This window comes from Mesoplodon mirus (assembly GCF_964341445.2).
Source record: "Mesoplodon mirus genome assembly, chromosome: 5".
In the NCBI taxonomy this organism is placed as follows: domain Eukaryota; kingdom Metazoa; phylum Chordata; class Mammalia; order Artiodactyla; family Ziphiidae; genus Mesoplodon; species Mesoplodon mirus.
In genome coordinates this window covers 141960071-141980882 of record NC_138980.1, presented here as the reverse complement: position 1 = coordinate 141980882, position 20812 = coordinate 141960071, and the positions used below count along the sequence as shown (strand labels likewise).

Below are 20812 nucleotides of genomic sequence, written 5' to 3'. Positions count from 1 at the left end.
TGATCTAAGCAATAACTTACAATAGTCATTTCGAAGAGCGGTAAGATGAATCTTCACCTCTGGTTGGAGTATGGAATGGTTTATATCACTGAACCTTTGAATGTGGAAGTATTCATCTCTGACTCCATCACTGCAGCCTACAAGAAATGAACAGTTCTACACTACAATCCTGAAAACAAAATCTTTATCCTTGCAGGTATTAAGAGATAAGGGGGTGAAAAAAAAAGTGGTCATCATGATAAAATTGAATTATAAGTTGCAGGGGGAGGAAAGGAAGAAAAAGACTTCAGTATTAATTTAAACAATTTTTTAAAAAATATTCAATGACATTTTCTAATAAAAAGCACATGAATACCAGGCCTAAATGTAATGACAGATTTTGTGGGGAGCACACAGAGACACTACATCATGCTTTGAATATTTATTCCATCACTTAAGATTTTAAAACCAAAGTAATGTTCACATATCCATGTATCTATAACATCAACAATTATCTAATAGACCTAAGCCCTACTCTGAGTCTTTGTCAATAAGACTGTTGAGTCATTGACTTTGGCTCTTTCTCTCACTGTTTCTGTACCAGAGCACACAGAGTTACTTTTGGCTAGTGTTACCCATGACTATCTGAATTCAAGGTTATATATTGTGCTCAGTTTTACTTCTCATCAAATGACCCCACTAAGACTAAACCACAAGCCACTGTCTTTTCATCTTTCCAACCACTTGGCTTGTAATCAAACTGAGAATGACGTGATCAACAGGAAATGAGCCCACCCAGGTAACTTGTGGTCCTACAACCACATGGCTTCTAATAAAAGAATGAGAGCTTCACAATGCTATACCAAGAAGCCAGAGTGTTACTAATAGTTGCAACGTTAACTATGAAAACCTGCAGTTGTGGGCAGAACTACAAGGTTACTAGAAATACATACTCAAGCACTGCTGATAAAGGTTCAAAAAAAAATCAAGTACAAACTTCCAGTTACAAAATAAATGTCATGAGAATTTAATGTACAGCATGTATGGCATCTTTGAAAGTTGCTTAAAAAGTAGATCTTAAAAGTTCACAACACAAGAAAAAAATTCTGTAAATATATCTGGTGACAGTTGTAAACTAAACTTATTGTGGTGATCATTTTGCAATATATACAAATATATCATTACATTGCACACCTGAAGATAACATAATGTTCTATATTAAAAAAAAAAAGCAATACCCAAAGAATCAACAAAAAACTCCTGGAACTAATGAGTGATTATAGAAAGATATAAGATTAATATACAAAAGTCAGCTGCTTTCTTATATACTAGCAATAAGCAATTGGAATTTAAAATTAAAAGCACAATACCATTTATATAAGTACCTCAAAAATGAAAAACTTAGGTATAAATCTAACAAAATATGTACAAGATCTATATGAGGAAAACTACAAAACTCTAATCAAAGAAAAGCTAAATAAATGAAGACATATTCCAAGTACATGGATAAAAAGACTCGGTATTATTAACATGTTAGCTCTTTCCACCTTGATTTATAGATTCAGTGCTATACCAGTTTAAATCCCAACAAGTTATTTTGTGGACACTGACAAGCTGATTTTAAAGTGTATATGGAGAAAAGTCAACACAATATTGAAGAAGAACCAAGCTGAAGGACCTACACTATCTGACTTTAAGACTCACTAAAAAGCTACAGTAATCAAGACAGTGTAGTATTGGCAAAAGAACAAATAGATCAAAGGAACAGAATAGAGAGCCCAGAAATAGAGCCCCACAAATACAGTCAACGGATCTTTGACAAAGGAGCAAAGGCAATACAATGGAGAAAAGTTAGTTTTTTCAACAAATGGTGTTGGAAAAACTGGACGTCCACACGCAATCTGGGGAAAAAAATAATCAAATCACTTTGCTGTACATCTGAAACTAACACAATGTTGTAAATCAACTATACTTCAATTTTAAAAAATGTATCTAAACACAGACCTTATACCCTTCTCAAAAATTAACTCACAATGGATTGTGGACCTAAAAGTAAAACACAAAGCTATAAAACTCCTAGAAAATAACACAGGAGAAAATCTAGATGTCCTTGGTTTTGGCAGTGGCTTTTTTTTTTTTTTTTTTGGCCACACCACACAGCTTACAGGATCTTTGTTCCCCGACCAGGGATTGAACCCGGGCCCATGGCAGTGAAAGCACCGAGTCCTAATTCACTGGACTGCCAGGGAATTCCCTGGCAGTGGCTTTTTAAATACAACACCAAAAGCATGATCCATGAAAGAAATCACTGATATGCTGGACTTCATTAAAATTAGAAACTTCTGCTCTGCAAAAGACATGTCTAAAGAATGAGAAGATAAACCACAGACTGAGAAAAAATATTTGCAAAAGACATATGTGATAAAGGACTGTTATCCAAAACATACAAAGAAACTCTTAAACCTCAACAATAAGAAAACAAAAAACTCAATTTAAAAATGGGCAAAAGATCTGGACACCTCACCAAAGAAGATGGCAAATAAGCATAAGAAAATATGTTCAACATCATATTTCATTAGAGAATTGCAAGTTAAAACAATAATGAGACACCACTGCACATCTGTTAGAATGGCCAAAATCCAAAACACTGACAAACACCAAATTCTGGCAAGGATGTGGAACAACAGGGGCTTTCATTCATTGCTGGTGGGAATGCAAAATGGTACAGCCACTTTGGAAGACAGTTTGGAGGTTTCATATGAAACTAAATATGCTCTTATCATACAATCCAGAAAACGCACTCCTTGGTATTTACCCAAGTGAGTAGAAAGCTTATGTCCACAGAGAAACCTTCACAAAGATGTTTATAGCAGCTTTATTCGTAATTGCCAAAACTTGGAAGCAATCAAGATGTCTTTGAATAGGTGAATGGATAAATAAACTGTGGTACATCCAGACAATAGAATATCATTTAGCGCTAAAAAGAAATGAGCTATGAAGCCATGAGAAGACATGGAGGACACTTAAACGCATATTACTAAATGAAAGAAGCCAATCTGAAAAGGCTACACACTGTATCGTTCCAACTAAATGACATTCTAGGAAAGGCAAAACCATGGATACAGTGAAAAGCTTGCCAGGGTTAGAGGAGGAGGGAAAGATGAATACGTGAAGTACAAAGGATTTTTAGAACAGTGAAACTACTCTACATGCTGTTATAACGGTGGCTACGTGTCATTACACATTTGTCAAAATCCATAGAATATACAACACCAAGAGTGAACCCTAATGTAAACTATGGACTTTGGGCAATAACAGAGTGTCAATGTACATTCATTGATGATAACAAATGTACTATTCTAGTGTGGGATGTTGGTAGCAGGGGAAGTTGTGCATGTGTTGGGGCAGGGATATAGGAGAACTCTCTGTATTTTCTGTTCAATTTTGCTGTGAACTCAAAACTTCTCTAAAAAATAGGATGGATGGATGGATAGATTGTAGACAGATAAATACATAGATACATAGAGATAGATAGATCTCCTAGGATAACAAGATAATACAGGTACATTCTTTCTGCCTTTATAGAATATACAATTTCTATTCTACATCAAATCTTCAGCATGTTACAGAAACACAAACTTGTTGCTGATCAGATCAGAAGAAATGGGAGAGCTAAGGTAAGACGTGTCCCCAGATATTTTATTTTGCTTTTAAGAAATTATAACTCTAAGAATAAAGAAGTAAAGGATAAGTTTCACTCATTCATCCAACTGTACATTCCCAAATCTCCCAAAAGAATGTTCAGCAGGCCTTAAACTTGTTGTGCCTATTTTTATGCATCTAACTCTGTTTTTGTCCCTTTTATACTGCTGGGAAACAGAGGCATGAAAAATACACATGCACAAAGTTATCTTATCCCAGAGGGAAATTTAACAGGCAAGTTTCCTCGGCATTTATGAGTTGAACCACTAGTTCTCTTAAGTTTCTCTCACAGAGCTAGGCTCCTAATCAATTATTTTCCAACCATGATAACAATCTCATGAATGACACAAAGACTTCCAAGATGGAAAGAGGAAGTAGGAAGGAGAACACGTAGGGTGCAGGGTAAATTTGACTTCGGGAGCACTAAATGCAGCATGGAAGGAGGACCTTCTAGAAACTGCCACAGTAGCAATATCTCCCCACTGTATGGCTGCAGAGTCGCCCTGATGCACACATGACATCACCACCCAAAGATTTCTACCAGCTTTGGCCCCAATAGGTATACTTACAAGTCACAGGAGGAGCCTACTGTGAGGTTTCAGAGTCTTAGCAAATATGGGTGAGGTATGAAGAAATACTTTATATGCACAGCACCTGGATAAAATTTGTCCCAGTGATCCACTTGCCTAAGAGTAGTTACCTGGCTTATGTGGAATCTGTTTCACACTTTAAATCCCCTTAAAAGAATTAAGAACAGAGACCTTCATAGAACATTCCTTTCAATTAGACTCTGCTTCCAACAGCCCACCCCTTCAAATCTTCCTCAGTGCTGCCACCAAAGTCATCTGTCTAAAGCAGAGCAACAGACTTGCAAGTCAAGTCAGAAGAATGGCCACATAAGTGTATTTCCTCTGCCTCCTATTTTCAACCTCACTAGAATGACAGCAAATGACTTTTTTAAGGTGTGAAGATATAAGAACAAAGAGTATGGGAGTGAAATAGCAGTAAGAAGACATTACAGTAATTTTCTGCAAAATTAATAAAGGTTTGATAACTGACCAGTAGGAACATAAGAAATGACCCTCAAGTGCCTATAGAGGGGGCATGGTGAAGAGAAGCAAGCTGATTTGTCTTGCAGAAACCCCACAAGGGGTCAGGGCTCAGAGGCACAGGGAAGGTTTAGAATGAGATGAACACAAGTGCACATGTCAAAAGAAACCAGATGTTTACTCCCTGAATAAACCAAAAAATGACAACCTCAACTCAAGAGCACCAGCAAAAACAGATAGAGTGAAAATTGTCATAGTGAATTTGGCAGGTCACAGCTCTTTACCTTAGTACTATTTCCAGAACACCACACATTTCAGGAAGCTTCACTGAAGCTTTCTTCACTTTGAAAGAGGGAAACCAAAACTACTGTGGGAGGAGCTAAGCAAAGAAAGACAATTCAGGAAGAACAGCAATCCTTCCAAAACTGTATGTGAAATTTTTTCAGAGAAATAAGAGAAAATAGTATATACATGAAGCATGAACAGGATGCTGGAAAGAGAGAAAGAGAGAAGGAAGGAAGGAAGGAAGGGAGTGAGTGAGGGAGGGAGGGGTATAGGGGAGAGAGAGAGTGAAAGAGAGAGAAAGAGAGGCCTGACAGTGTCTAAGAAACTTTAAAATTAAAACTAGGATAGCCAAAATAAAAAATTTAATCGCAAGGCTAGTGGACAGAATGCGGTAACCACCTACAAAGTAGAAGAAAAAGTGAGATGAAAAATAGAATAGAAGAAAATAAGAGAACTAATCCAGAAGGACCAAGAATTATGGTCAACATTTCAGAAAGAAAGAAAAAAGAAACAAAGGTGAAGAAATTACTAAAAAATATTTCAAGAAACTTTCCAAGAATTAAAAGACATAGGTCTCCAAGACTGAAAAGATCCACCGGTGGGCTTGTCAGTTATAAAGAGGTTTTTTTTTTTTTATTCTACACGAAGATTTATCATCATGAAATTTTAAAACACTAATAATAAGAAATTTTTCTATGTGCATTCAGAGAGAAAAAGCAGGTGGCATACAAAGGACAGGAAGTCACAACATCATATAACTTCTCAGCAGCAACAGTGGATGCTAGAAAACAATAAAGCAATACATTTTTTCACAAAATTCTGAGTGAAACTAGAATCTGTAGCCAGCCAAACTATGAATCAAGTGTAAAAGTAGAGTAAGCACACTTTCAGACCAGCAAACCCAGAAAGAGCACAACATGGCTGCCAGGAAATAGCGGATCTAACATCAGAGAAGAGAAATCCCAGAATCACAACTGTGGGACTGGCCAAGAGAGCAGCGTGTTCAGCAGGCTCTGGGTAGGAGGCCACCAAGGAAAACAAGAACTGATGTGGGTGGGCATGTGGAAAATGTTATTGATGGCTGTGGAACAAAACATAGGAGCATTTAAGGAAAACATTCATAATTTCACAGGTATCTAATAAGTGAAAATATAAGGCAACTTTTTAAGTCTAGGAAAAAAAGGTTATACTAGAAAAGAGGCATAGTTATAGTACACTATTTGGCTTGACAGGAAATAATAGTTTTATAGTAATATGATGTGAACGTTAAATACTAATTTTACTCTTTAAAAGTGTAATATAAATAGACTAAGGGAGGTGAATGAAACAGGAGGAGAGCTAAGTTCTTACTATGCTAGAAATTTGTGATAAAGTCTAAAATTGTAAAAAAAAAGCCGTTTACACTTATTATTTAGAACATAAATGTAAATAGCACGGGGCATAGCTGGAAGAGCTAAGGGTGGTTGCCTCTGGGAAATGGGAAGTGTTGGTAAGGATGGTTAAGACAGAGGATCAGGAGAATTATCTACATTTTACAATTATGTTGAGTTTGTTCTAATAAATATAAAAATAAAATATTTTAAGATAAGGAAGAAATGAAGGAGGCAGGGAGAGAGGAGGGTAGGAAAGAAGGACAAACAGAAAATCTTTGGCCCATACCTTTCCAAATGCATTGGGATTGCTCGCACAGCTGCATTTTCCCATTAACCTGCTGAGCCACTTTCTGGGTCGATAATAGCTGGTTTAAGCATTTCTGAAAACAGACACAAAGAGGTTACTTATTCAGAAACATATGTGTACATCTCAGATGTGTTTCATGGTATAGAATTAAAACTGCTAATTCACTACGAAGTTCAAAGGCTACACATCACCGAAACCAAAACTAGAATAATTGTCATTATTTATTAGCTAACCACTGTGTAATAAACACAGTGCTGAACGTTTTACTGCTATATTATTTCTTATCTCCCCAACAACTCCAGAGGGAGGGTATCACTCAGCTACAATAAAATCCTCTTTTATTCTTCTGTCCTAAAAATCCTTTTAGCCCACAAACCAACCATATGCCAGTGACATCACCAAAGCCTGCAAGAACTGATATGTCATATTTATAGTACTCTCTGAAATTAAAAGACCTCCTCAAAACAATAAAGTTGAGTATTAGTAAGAATGCTTTCCTCAAGAAAGATTTATTTCAAGGGGTGCCTCTCAGCATTCAACCCAGAGATGGTCTCTCAGTCTGTTACTGAGATTTTCTCTGGACTTCAATTTTCCTCATCTGTAATATGTTGGGATTAAACTTATTATCTTAAAGGTCCTTTTCCACTAACACCTTTACCCATGAGAACTGGGAATATCAAGTCAGAGAGAGCTTAAGTAAATTGCCTAAATTTCCATGAGCACAAAAATCTGACTGCTATCTCTCTGGGCCAGTATATAAAGAGCACTCCTGATGTTCTTACTTCCAACTTCAATCAAAAACAGATGGGTAAATTAGTAAAAAGGGAAAAAAAGTACTTATTCTAGAAATATAATAGTAAATAGTTAAAACAGAGAAGATTCTCTTTTATCTCTTTCACAACAATACATTTAATCACTGGATCACCATAATTCAGAGAGAAGTCTCTCTGCTGAGCATCATTTTGATATTTTGGTGTTCTTCCCAGATATTGTGTCACATAATAGGCATTGCCAATCAATGAATCATGGATTTAGGTATTCAAAGTAGAACAATTAATTATAAAGCAGGGTTTCACAACTTCAGAACTATTGGCAGGTAATGCATTATTGTGGTCTACTAGATACCTAACCCTGGTTGTGATCATCAAAAATGTCTTCAGACTTTGTCAGATGTGCCCTGGGGAGCAAAGAAGCATTTGAGAAGCAGTGGTTTAAAATAACATTCCTACAATGACCTGCTGGCCAGTAGCTCAATGTAACTCTTCACAGATTCACTTCTTCAGAATCCCATAGTTACCTCAAAGCTGACCAAGGCATTGCCCAGATAGTGTGCTTCTGCTCGATATACCCAGGGATACTCTTCTCTAGGTGAGATCCACTTATTATTGGGTTGGCCAAGAAGTTCATTCGGGTTTTCCTGTACGATCTTATGGAAAACCCAAACGAACTTTTTGGCCAACCCAATACTTTAATGAGCAACTTGGCATACAGCCGACTGGATATGAGAATTCTGAAGTCTCTAGAGTTATGCAGGTCTCACTGCGGAAACACCCTCCAGATGATCTCTGAGGACCACATGAAGACACACGTTTACTGTCAAGATAAAAGACCTCACTTTATATCTGCACCATTCTTGCTGATGTTTGACTTCCCATTAGTCATGACAACAAATACTCTACATAAAGTAGTAAAAAGACTTCCATTATTCCCTGCCCAGATTCTTCAGTGATGCTGGGATGATGTTCTGGCTGGATAACAATTGCTATAACAATAGTAACTTGCCAACACCACTGTGACCCCACAGACAGAGCCACCAACTTTGCTGCCACGAGTTACCAGACAGCACAAGGGGAAGGAAAAGGGGAGTCGTGATGGCCAGGGCAGTAAAAACTCCAAACAGCACTAGAGGGTGGAAAGGACAGTGGTGTTAATAGCCAGGCCTGGGCATGAGCTCAACAGCACCCATAGTTACCTCAATAGAACCCCTTGGCCATCCACCCACCCCAAACCCTTACCCAACAATAAGCACCCAGCAAAAGACCTGCTCTAATAACATTTGTTTCCAACTGCATATGAGTTCAAATAATTAAATTTTACGTTCACAATATTTTATTGTTCCTCCAGCAAGATATATATGCCAAACACAGGAAGCACACACTCAATGAGTAACTTTGCCTAAATTGAGAATTTATGACATTCCTAGTTCAAAGTTTTCTAAATGAAACATTGATTCCTTCAGAGGATCTTCATGGGATTTGATAAACCTAAAAACATGCTACTGATATTTAATGTACACCGAGGATTTAGGGCAGACTCCTATGATCTTAAAACCATAATAAATAAGATACTTAAAAGAATTAAATTAACTTAGTAGAGAAACTAAAAAACAACAACAACAGAGACATAAGGGAAATATTTAAAAGACCATCTTATAGACGAAGAGTCAAACTGATCCTGAGAGACCCCAAAGGGCAGACCAAGTCACCACATTCTTTCCAAATAGTTGGGAAATGATTGTACAAGGGAACTTTTGGCTGAGAGGAAACATACCATAGTACATATAATTTTATTCTATTTTTAGTCTTTACCATTTTGATGGTTAGTCTCATTTTCACTTTTTTAACTGATGCTAATTAAACACTTTTTTTGTGTATCTGCCAGGTATTCTATTTCTTTTTGGAAATGCCTCTTTTCATGTCCTACACAGACTCATTTTTTTCTATTAGGAACCCATCATTTTCTTATTGATTTGTCATAGCAGCTAAGCCAGCTCTTACCTCACATTTAGGACTCAGTTGTCTGAGCTTCTCAAGATGTGAGATCTTCAGTTTTCTCTCTTTACCTACCTGGTCTTTTGAGGCAACAGTTTTCCTCTTGCCTCCATCCAGTGCATGAGGTGCCTTGCAAAAATGGAGATCAGAGCTATTTGTTTCAAAACTTCCTTTGCCCGGGGTCTTCAGTGGCTCTTTGTAGGGTCCTGCCAGAAAAACATTTAGCTTTGAATTTGGTTTTTAAAACAATATAATCTTTTAAACCTTTGGTTGGAGGTCAGCCCTTGGCATGTACCATAGAACAGAATGTGAAGATACAGGCCCTGGTCTCTGCAAAATCCTGGGTGGAGTGGGGTGGAGAGGGTGGCACAGGGCCTATTCAGAGCACTGGGTTCATAAGTGAACACTGGGTAAGAAAGTGCCTCAATGTCTTCCAAAACCAGGAGGAAATGCTAAGATTAAAGACCTGACCCCAACAGCAGCAGCAGCAGAAATGCTTTATGTCTGCCTGGAAAGGACACATTTGCAGATTTGAAGAATGGATACAAACAGTTCAATAGTTTAAAATGATGGAGCGAAGGGTACCTGGTTTGCCCAGGCTGTGATCATCCTGCCAGGAAATCACTATGGGATGCTTGCCTTCCAATCATTGACATTCACTACACGATCAGAAGCAAATCACTTTGCCTCTCCCTCTTCCTATTGCACAAAGATGTAAAGCTAGTTTGAGATGACTTTAGTAAAATACTTCCTAAGTTACAGTCATGGAAGAGTCAATGTTATTTGCATTGTTATTGTCCATTTCTATTCTCTTCTCAAGACTGAGAAAGCCCTTTACCATACTTAACTGCACTGAAAACTTTGACAAGTCATCTTCTAAAGCTAAATATCTGCTATATCACTTGTTCATCAGCGGAACCGAGGGACCACTAGATTAAGTATCTTGGCCTTTTGCGATATGACAATCCCTTCTTCATTTGGACAAATGTGTGCTAGATAAACTGTCACTAATGTTCCTAGAGCCCAACACCTCAATTTCTGGGCTATCCAAAGTCTAAGAGGAAGGAGGAATCCAAAATCTAATTCCAAGGAGGAAAGAGGGATGAAAACATGAAATGTTCTGCAAAGTTTTGTTTTTTTTAAAGGCATTTCTTTTTTATTTTAATGTATTTTATTTATTTATTTATTTATGGCTGTGCTGGGTCTTCCTTGCTGTGCGCAGGCTTTCTCTAGTTGCGGCAAGGAGCGGGGGGGGGGGGTTACTCTTCGTTGTGGTGCACGGACTTCTTATTGCAGTGGCTTCCCTTGTTGTGGAGCATGGGCTCTAGGCACGCAGGCTTCAGTAGTTGCAGCACACAGGCTCAGTACTTGTGGCTTGCGGGCTCAGTAGTTGTGGAGCACAGGCTTAGTTGCCCCGCGGCATGTGGGATCTTCCCGGATGAGGGATTGAACCCGTGTCCCCTGCATTGGCAGGCAGATTCTCAACCACTGTGCCACCAGGGAAGCCCCTTCTGCAACGTTTTAGATCTTACTCTTTGTCTTGCAAAATTATGCATCCTTGTTTTGTCCTATTTGTAGACAAGTAAAGAGGAGGAGACGCCGGCTCTCTGAACCTCAAATGAGAAAGAAAACGTTACAGTTGGATGCTAGTACTGACAATCAGCCCAGTTATCAACAAAGAGGTCAGGTCCACCAGCCTAAGGAATCCGGGACCTCTCAGGTTTTGTCCACAGAGCATGACTGCAAATGAACCTCTCTGCAAACATCCCTTTTAGGATGGGAGGGTTTTCAGTGTTCACCCTTCTGGAACAAAAAGAAAGAAACCCCACCAGCAAAACACTGAGAAACCAATGTTCCCGATTAATATGCAGTATTAACTTAATAGAAAATGAAATATACTTTCTTGTAAAATTATTTTGACTGATAATCTCTCTTAGAATTCTGAATTTCTCATGCCATGCTTTATTTGAAAATAATTAATTCATTAAGGAACTATGAAGGAAAAGGGAGCCCTTAATTTCAGCCAGAAATTCCTCTGATACAATTAGCATTAAAATCACCCCTCAATTAAAACATCTTTCAGAAGATAGCCATAAGAATGACCTTTCTTACAACCCTTTATCTCCTACTGTTTCAATCAGCTATCTTCTGTGTTGATACTTACTATTACAGGAAAATTTCATTGGCTTAAAAATGATTTGAGGTCTTTCTCACCTCTGAGATGGCCCACACTCTGTCTGTGGAGTGTGTTTCTCTCTAAATAAATCCACTTCTTACCTAACAAAAAAAAAAAATGATTTGAGCTCCCTTTCCATCTGCAGGACTATGGTGCTTCACTGTGTCTAATGTCATTGAGAAAAGAGTGGCAGTAAGTTACCATTTGTCTTAAACATACTGATAAGACAATGAATTACATTGCCTAGGATTTTAAAAAGGAAGAACAGAAATTAAATCCCTAAGTGTCAAGTTTTGCTTCTGAAGGATGGGAATAAAAAAGGTTGTGCTCCTATTGGTGGGAATGTAAATTCATGCAGTCACTATGGAAAACGGTATGGAGGTTCCTCAGAAAAGTAAAAATCGAACGATCAGCAATGATCCAGCAATTCCACTCCTGGGTATTTATCCAAAGGAAATGAAAATAGGATCTTGAAGAGATATCCACAGTAGCCAAGATATGGAAACAACCTAAGTGTTCATCAACAGATGGACAAAGAAGATGGGGTACATAAACATACAATGAAATATTATTCAGCCATGAGAAAGAAGGAAATCCTGCCATTTTCAACAACATGGATAGACCTTGAAGACATTATGCTAAGTGAAATAAGTCAGGCAGAGAAAGACAAATACTGTATGATCTCACTTATACCTGGAGTCTAAAAAAGCCGTACTCAGAGAAAGAGAGAGTAGAATGGTGGTTGCCAGGGGCTAGGGGGTGGGGAAAATGGGGAGGTGTCAGTCAAAGGGCACAAATTTCCCATTAGAAAATGAATAAACTCTGGGGATCTAATGTATAACATGATGATTATTGTTAACAATACTGTATTATATACTTGAAAACTGCTAAGAGAATAGATCTTAAATGTTCTCACCACAAAAAAATGGTAATTATGTGATGTGATGGCAATGTTAACTAACTCTATTGTGGTAATCATTTTGCAATACATAAGTGCATTGTGTCATCATGTCATACACCTTAAACCCACACAGTATTATATGTCAATTATTTCTCAACTGGGACTTCCCTGGTGGTCCAGTGGGTAAGACTCCACACTTCCAATGCAGGGGGCCCGGGTTTGATCCCTGGTCCAGGAACTAGATCCTGCATGCATGCCACAACTAAGAGTCCACATGCCACAACCCATGCCACAACAAAGACCCAGCACAGCCAAAATAAATAAATCTCAATAAAGCTGGGAAAAATTTTTTTAAAGTTGTGCTAATATGAGACATATTTTAGAAGGAGAGCTTGTGTTTCAAAGCTTTGACAGGTTAATCCTGGATCCCTGCCCACCAGATCACAGCTTTGGTGCCCATTCCCCATCTCTGTCCCAGGCAGGCATTAGACTGTCCCACTCTCATCTTTCCTTCTCTTTGCTCCCCTCTTCCATCTTTCCCTCTCTTCTTGTTTCCCTCCACTCCCCTCATCTCTTCTCTTTCTTCTTCTTATTCCTCCTCTCTCTCTCTCTCTCTCTGTCTCCTCTCTACTCTCCATCTCTCTCCTCTTCCTTTTCTTTCTCTTCCACTCATCCTCTCCTGTTTTCATCTTTTTCTTCTCCTATGTCATACCTAATTATTTCATTATTAATACATCTTTTTTCCTGACTGTTGTAGACAAGGAATCTTACCAGAGTCATCAAAAACTCTATACTTTATGAAACATAAGAGAAACATATTTGTGTGTATACATATGTATGTATACATATATTTATACAAACTTAAAATCTTTACAAAAGCAATAATCTACCAATGTAAATCTCAGAGACACATTTAAAATACAACATACTTTCTTCTGGTTTTGTTTCAGGCCTCCCCTTCCCCCTGCCCCTGGAAATTTCTTATTCAAAGGGAGAACAAGAGAAAAGCAGTTGACTAAATGTGACATCAGATATTTCTGTAAGACAAAGATTCTCTCAGGAATACATCTTTTTTTTAAGATTTCAAAACTGGCCTGTGGCATTTTTATTACCTCACCTGGAATCAAGGTCTCTTTCTCAGGAGTTATCTTCAGCACAGTTTCTGGGAGGTCAGCTGTTGAATGCTCTTCCCCAAAGGAATGGGCTGCCACATCCCTGGTTTGGCTTTGCCGCCATCTTGTGGTAATTGGGCTACTGGCAACAGGAACTTCAGCCGATAGCCTCTTCGCAAAGTTGCTCTTGAAGTTAGAGTATGTTGGATTAACTGCATCAAATACCTATTTAACAACAAAAAGATACATGATTTATAGTAGCCTCAATGATACAAAAGTTAAAATTCCTTAAAAGAGAATTATAAACAACTCACCTAGTACATTTTATATATGTATGTGTATATATATATCTGTATATATACATATATATGTATATATATATATATATATATATATATATACATATATATATATATATCACACTTAGAGCCTCTGCTCAAGGGTCTGAAGACATACCAAAGCAGTTTCAGGAGTAATTATGTTTATGCTTATTACTATTACATACAAATATAAAATATGAAGTTGAATAATACTATATACTGATCATATAAGATGTTAATATAAAATCATAAAATTTCATAAAAGCATAAAATATCATAAATTCTGGAAATAAATAGCAACTTTCTAGTCCAATCCCATTTTGAAGATGGGAAAACTGAGGCCTAACTTGCTCAACTTCTGTCCATCCCCTCTGAGAAACACCAAGAATTTGGTATTTACAGATCCTTTAGTGGTGAGCCATGACATGTAGCTATGTGAAATTAAAATGCAAATGACAAACTGAAAATGAATTACTTTTTAACAAAATGACAGGCATGTTAGGTTAATATCTTTGTATAAAGGACTCTTACAGAAATTTAGACAAGTTTATCATCCCAAGAGAAAAGTGAGCATGGGACATAATAAGATAATAAAAGAGATATATAAATGCCCCAAATACATTCAAGCTCATTAATAATCAAAAATGCAAATTTAAAATAATAATGAGATGTTAGCAATGAATTTTTAAATGACAATTCCCAATGTTGAAGGTTCTAGAAACAAACACTGGCATACAGTGCTGGTGAAATGTCAATTAGTATCTGGAAAGGACAATTTGGCAATGTGTGTCAAAAGCCCTCAAATATGTGCCTAACCTGTACTGACCCAGCAATGTCACCTCTAAGAATTTAAGGAAGAAATCAAAGATTCCAGCATCTATTGATTGTTTACCACGTACAAACCCATATGTTAATGGCTTTATGCACATTCATATTTAATCCTCTGAAACACTTGGTGAAGCAGGTCTGTTATTTATTCCCATTTTACCAATGAAGATACTGAGATTTAGAAGTTAAGTGAATTGCCTAAGACCACACAAGGAGTAAATGGAGATGCTATACCCTAAACTCATCTGTCTGACTCCACAGTCCATGCTTTCAACTGAGAACGTGAGGGTGGGTACTGCAGTATATATGTAAGGGCAAAAAGATGAGAGGGACTCAGTGTTTACCAGTGAAGAATTGACTAGGTAAACTATGTAACATCCATAAAAGGGAATACTCTGCAGCCATTAGAAATTAGGCAAATGAAATCAAAACCACAATGAAGCACCACTTCATACCCACTAAGATGGCTATAGTCAATCAATCGACCTATCTATAACAACTATTGGTGAGGATGTGGAGAAATTAGAACCTCTCTACATTGCTTATGAGAATGCAAAATGGTGCAGCTGCTGTGGAAAAAGTTTGGCAGTTCCTCAAAAATTTAAACCTCGAATTACCATATGACCAGCAATTCAACTCTTAGGTATATACCCCAAAGAAATGAAAACAGGTACTCAACTACAGGTACACAGATGTTCACAGCAGCATTATTTATAATAGCCAGAGGTGGAAATGGATAAACAAATTGAGGGTGGAATGTATGTGTGCAATGGAGTATATATATGCCTGTATAACAATATGTATATGAATATTACTCAGCTATAAAAAGGAATGTAGTACTAATAAAATGCTATAATGTGGATAAACCTTGAAAATATTATGAAAAGTGAAAGAAGCAGACACAAAAAAGTCACATATTGTATGATTCCATGTATATGAAATATCCAGAATAGGTAACTCCATAGAGACAGAAGACAGATCAGTAGTTTCCATGGATTGGGGGAAGGAGGAAATGGGGAGAAACTGCCTAATGGGTATGGAGTCTTCTTTTTTTTTGAGTCTTCTTTTGGGATGATGAAAATACTTTGGAATGAGATAGAGGTGGTGGTTGTACAACACTGTGAATGTACTAAAGGCCATTGAATTTTTTGCTTGAAAATGTTTAATTTTATGTTTAATTTCATGTTTTTTAATTTTTATGATTTCACCTCAATTTTAAAATCTTTAAAAATAGGATTAAATTCAATAAAACACAAAAATGCTTATACTATACTACCAAGTGAAAAATGGACACCATAAAAGAGTATTCCAATATGATCCTACTTCCTATCTATAAATGAAAGATAGGAAGGAAATATGCCAGAACACTAAGGCAGTGAATATTGGTTTTGTTTGGGTTTTTTAGTAAGTGTGTGTAAGGTGATCACTTGGTCGCCTGCAGCCACTCCAGCTGGTGGGTGGAGATCTCTCCCCTACTGCTGCTCTGTTTTCCTCCAGAAACTGCACCATAAAGGGCACCTTCCCCAGAAAAAGAGAAGTCAGGAGCCCGAAGCCTTTGCTGTTGTGAACAGTGTTGTTTGGGGTCAATTTTCTTGCCTTTCGATTGTTCTACCCTTGTTCTTGTTTTTGAGTAGGAACAGGAAAAGCTGAAAAGCAGGAAAGATCGAGCCCTGGAAACGTAAATCTGGCGTCTCATCCTCAGAAGCCCAGACAAGGGAGCAGCAGGGAAGGAGCTAGCAGAAGCGGGCCTGGAGGGAGAAATGTGGCCCATTCAGACTTTCATCTCCTACTTTTTGGTTTCTCTCAGACAAGGAAACCACAGATCCAGCTCAAAGACTGGAGAGACTCAGCCCCAGTCAGAAGGAGACTGGGCAGTGGGAATCTCTCTCTGATTGGAATGCTCATGTTTCAGCAAGAAAGATAGTCAGAGGGGTACGTTGTCCCATGTTTTAACAGAAGTTATAAATTGAGAATTTTCCTATCAATTTCCCTACTTTTCAAAGTTTTCAAGTGATTCAAAAATTTTAAAACGCGTGGGATTAAGTAAAGCATGTCTGTGGGCCCCATTCAGGCTGTGGGCTAGGCTAGGTCTGCAACCTCTGCAAACACCAGCGAAGCAGCCCTCACCCTTCTAGGCAGCAAGAAAGGGAACAGCCACCATATTTGAAGATATAGTTAACTTGCAACAAACATGATACTCTTGATCAAGGTTTTCCTGGAGTCCCAAATTTAACCATACATTTAAAAACAAAATAATCCTGAGTTTAAAAGAGGGAAAATAAAGAATAATTTGATATGTCAGCTAAGAAAAATGATTAAGAAATTTCACACTGAACTGACAATGAGCCATGTTTCTCTGGCTTGTCCACTGTCACTCTCTCCATACGGTTTCCCCACCTGGGATGCTCTTCAGCAGTTCTCTAGCCCACCCTCATGGCTGGGGTCAGCCACCAACTCCTTCAAGAAAGTGTCTCTGACATTCCTTTCCTCCCCATTCTAAACTGGGTTGGGCAGCCTGTGGTGGGCTATATAATTGTGATGGTTAATATTATGCATCAACTTGATTGAGGTAACAGATGCCCAGATAGCTCGTAAAATGTAATTTCTGGATGTGTCTGTGAGGGTGTTTCTGGAAGCATTTGATTCAGTAGACTGAGTAAAGAGACCCACCTTCACAAATATGGGTGGGCATCATCCGAACCACCAGGGTCCCAAATGGAACAAAAAGGCAAAGGAAGGGCAAATTCTCTCCCTTTGTGAACTGAGACATCCATCTTTTCCTGGCCTCAGACATCAGAGCTCCTGGTCCACAGATCTTCAGACTCCTTAACTTACAACAGCAGTCCGCCAGTTCTCGGGCCTTTGGACTTGGACTGAATCATACCACCAGCTTTCCTGGTTCTCCGGCTTGCAAATGGCAGGGTTGTGTGATTTAGCTTCCATAACCTCATGAGCCTCTTATCTATATCTATATCTATGCCTATAACTATATCTCTGTCTATATCTATATATCCTATTCATTCTGTTTCTCTAGAGAATCCTAATACAATAATGGCCCTGTAAGATATCCATATCCTAATCCCTAGAACCTATGAATGTTACCTACTATGGCAAAGAGGTTTCACAGATGTGTTTAAGTTAAGGATCTTGAGATGGGGAGAACATCTTGGATTATCTGGGTAACCCCTAAATGAAATAACATGTCCTTCTAGAAGGAGGCAGAGGGAGATTTGACTACACACAGAGGAGGAGAAGGAAATGTGACCACAGAGACAGAGACTGGGGTAATGCACAACCAAGAAATGCTGGTTCACCAGAAACAGGAAAAGGCAAGGAATGGCTTCTCCCCTAAAGCCTCCCCTGCTGATTCCTTGCCTTATGCCAGGGAAACTGATTTTGGACCTCTAGCCTCCATAACTGTAAGAGAATAAATGTATGCTGTTTTAAGCCTCCAAATTTGTGGTAATTTGTTACATCAGTCATTGGAAACTAATACACAGCACTCCTGTGCTTCTATAGCTCACTATGTGTGCTTCCAATAGAGCCTGGTCACATTTTATTAATAATAACAGCATTTATCAAGCACTCAATAAGTGCCAAGCACTGAGATAAGTGTATTGGAGGGTTTTTATTTAAACTTCGTCACAACCCTATGAGATAGGTACAATTATATCCCCCATTCTCCAGAGTCGGAAAGTGAAGGTTAATAGGCTTGAACAAGGATAACTTGAGAAAAGATATAGCGCTGATAAGTAGCGGATCCAGGATTCAGACCACTGCACACAATTGTACACAACATTGCCTTTATGAATGGCAGCCCCTGGAGCATGCAGTGCACAACCTGAAAACCAACCAGGGTAACCCAAGGTTTAAACTCACAAAGTGATTCAGTCCCCGTGCTTTTAGCACCTCTGCTCATGCTGTAGTCTTAATGTTTGTGTCCCTCCTCCTCCCACAAAAAAAAATCACGTTGAAATTCTAACCCTTAAAGGTAATGGTGTGAGTAGGTGGGGCCTTTGGGAAGTGATTAGGTCATGAGGGCAGAGCCCTAATGAATGGGATTAGTGCCCTTATAAAAAAGGCCGCACAGAGTTCTCAAGCCCTTTCTATCATGTGAGGGTACAATAAGAAGTCTGCAGCCCAGAAGACAGCCTTCAACCGACCATGCTGGGACCCTGACCTCAGACTTCTAGCCTCCAGAACTGTGAGAAATAAACTTCTGTTGTTTATAAGCTACCCAGTCTATGGTATTTTGTTACAGCAGCCCACAAAGACTAAGATGGCTTATATTCCACTTTTCTGATTATTTTTATGTCCTTCTACTATATTATCAATTCGTTAAGACCAGAGACTTTGTATTTTCTCTTACTATCCTCAGATTATAAGACATTTAGGGCATCTAGGAGCTCATGAATAAATGAATGAATCTCTTCCCTCAGAGGCAATGAATCCTAAAAAGCCACAAGGGATTTAAGAAAGAATCCAGAGGCAAGGAGATAAGCTATTTTCTTTCTTTCTTTTCCATTAAGAAGAGTGATTTTCAAATTGGACAGGATATCATAAACATTTCTGCAGAAACTGGAAAGTGAGATAAATTAAGCAATAGATATTCATCTGGGCAATTTAAATAAGTTCAAGTCTCTGGGACCGGATAAATGGAACCTCAGAACACTGACGACACTTCCAGAATGGATACTGATTAGTGATCTATGATGACAAGTGAGAAAATGCCCTCCCCCCCCCCAAATTTAGATAGACAAGTGTTCTCCATGGTTTTCCAATAGGAAGAACAAGTAACTAGAAATAAGTAGCTTGTCGCCAGTGGCCTGGATCACACGAGTCTTACTGGATCCATGTTGGCCTGAATGAATCTGCCTGTGATGTACAGAAGGGGTTTTGTCCCTGGCCTAATGCTGTTCAGTTTGTTATCAGTAGTTTGAATGGAAATTTATTTATCAAAATGCTTTTTCCTAAGGTGAGAAGAGAGTTAAAATATTAAAGGACAGAGTAGGATTCAGAATAAAGTCTGGGACAAAGACCAAAATCAGCAAAATTCAATTCAATAAGAGTATGTGAAAATTTTTCCCATTTAGATTTTTTCACAGCACAGGCCTAACATGGGAAAGAACTGATAAGAAGTGAAAATGATGGGCAGTATTAGACAACCACATCCAGAACATGAGTCAACAGTATAATGCAATTACTTTTTTTTAAAGTAGTACAATTTTAGGCCTTGTTAAGAGAAAAACAGTGTCCAGAAGAAAAGCAAGCAAAATCTGATTATCTCTGCACCAGTCAAAACTCATCTGGAGAACCGTGGCCAGTCTCAGAACTGTTCTTTTGGAAGGAGATGGACAAGCCAGGATTCAAAACTTGATTTTATTTGGAGGAAAGAGACTGCAGTGATAGGAGGGCAGGGAACACACATTAAATAGCCACACATGAATGGAGTGAGGGCACCTGGGGTATCTAGTCCAGAGGAAAGGAGACCCAAAAGGAACTGTCCTCTTTAAAGAGAAGCAATTTATGACAAAAAAGCAAAACTTATTTTGTGTTTCTCCCTATGACAAAACTAGGACCAATGCATGGGAAGAGGCAAGTCTGTATTCAACACAAAGAATGTTCAAAGAGTTAGAATGCAATTGTTCATAACATTTTGAATATATTATTCTCAGTCAGCCCCTCCACTAAGGACATATGGTCTGTAATGGCACAGATGAACATTTTTTAATAGTTATGTATTTTTTTTTTTTTTTTTTTTTTTTTTTTTTTTTCTTTTTGCGGTATGCGGGCCTCTCACTGTTGTGGCCTCTCCCGTTGCGGAGCACAGGCTCCGGATGCGCAGGCCCAGCGGCCATGGCTCACGGGCCCAGCCGCTCCGCGGCATATGGGATCCTCCCAGACCGGGGCACGAACCCGTATCCCCTGCATCGGCAGGCGGACTCTCAACCACTGCGCCACCAGGGAGGCCCAATAGTTATGTATTTTAACGTGCATTTTTTAATGTTT

General features: G+C 38.4%; 1 protein-coding gene across 3 annotated transcripts in view; it reads right to left on the bottom strand.

The window, feature by feature from the left end:
* CDC20B (cell division cycle 20B) overlaps positions 1 to 20812 on the bottom strand; it is a gene marked incomplete at both ends in the record, with an annotated part of 61943 nt that overhangs the window by 23225 nt on the left and 17906 nt on the right. For all 3 annotated transcript variants that reach the window (XM_082620489.1, XM_082620490.1, XM_082620491.1), the window contains 4 exons: positions 21 to 137; positions 6675 to 6768; positions 9542 to 9672; positions 13661 to 13880. In XM_082620489.1, the coding sequence (XP_082476615.1) occupies positions 21 to 137; positions 6675 to 6768; positions 9542 to 9672; positions 13661 to 13880 (562 nt within the window). The remainder of the gene's footprint in view (positions 1 to 20; positions 138 to 6674; positions 6769 to 9541; positions 9673 to 13660; positions 13881 to 20812) is intronic.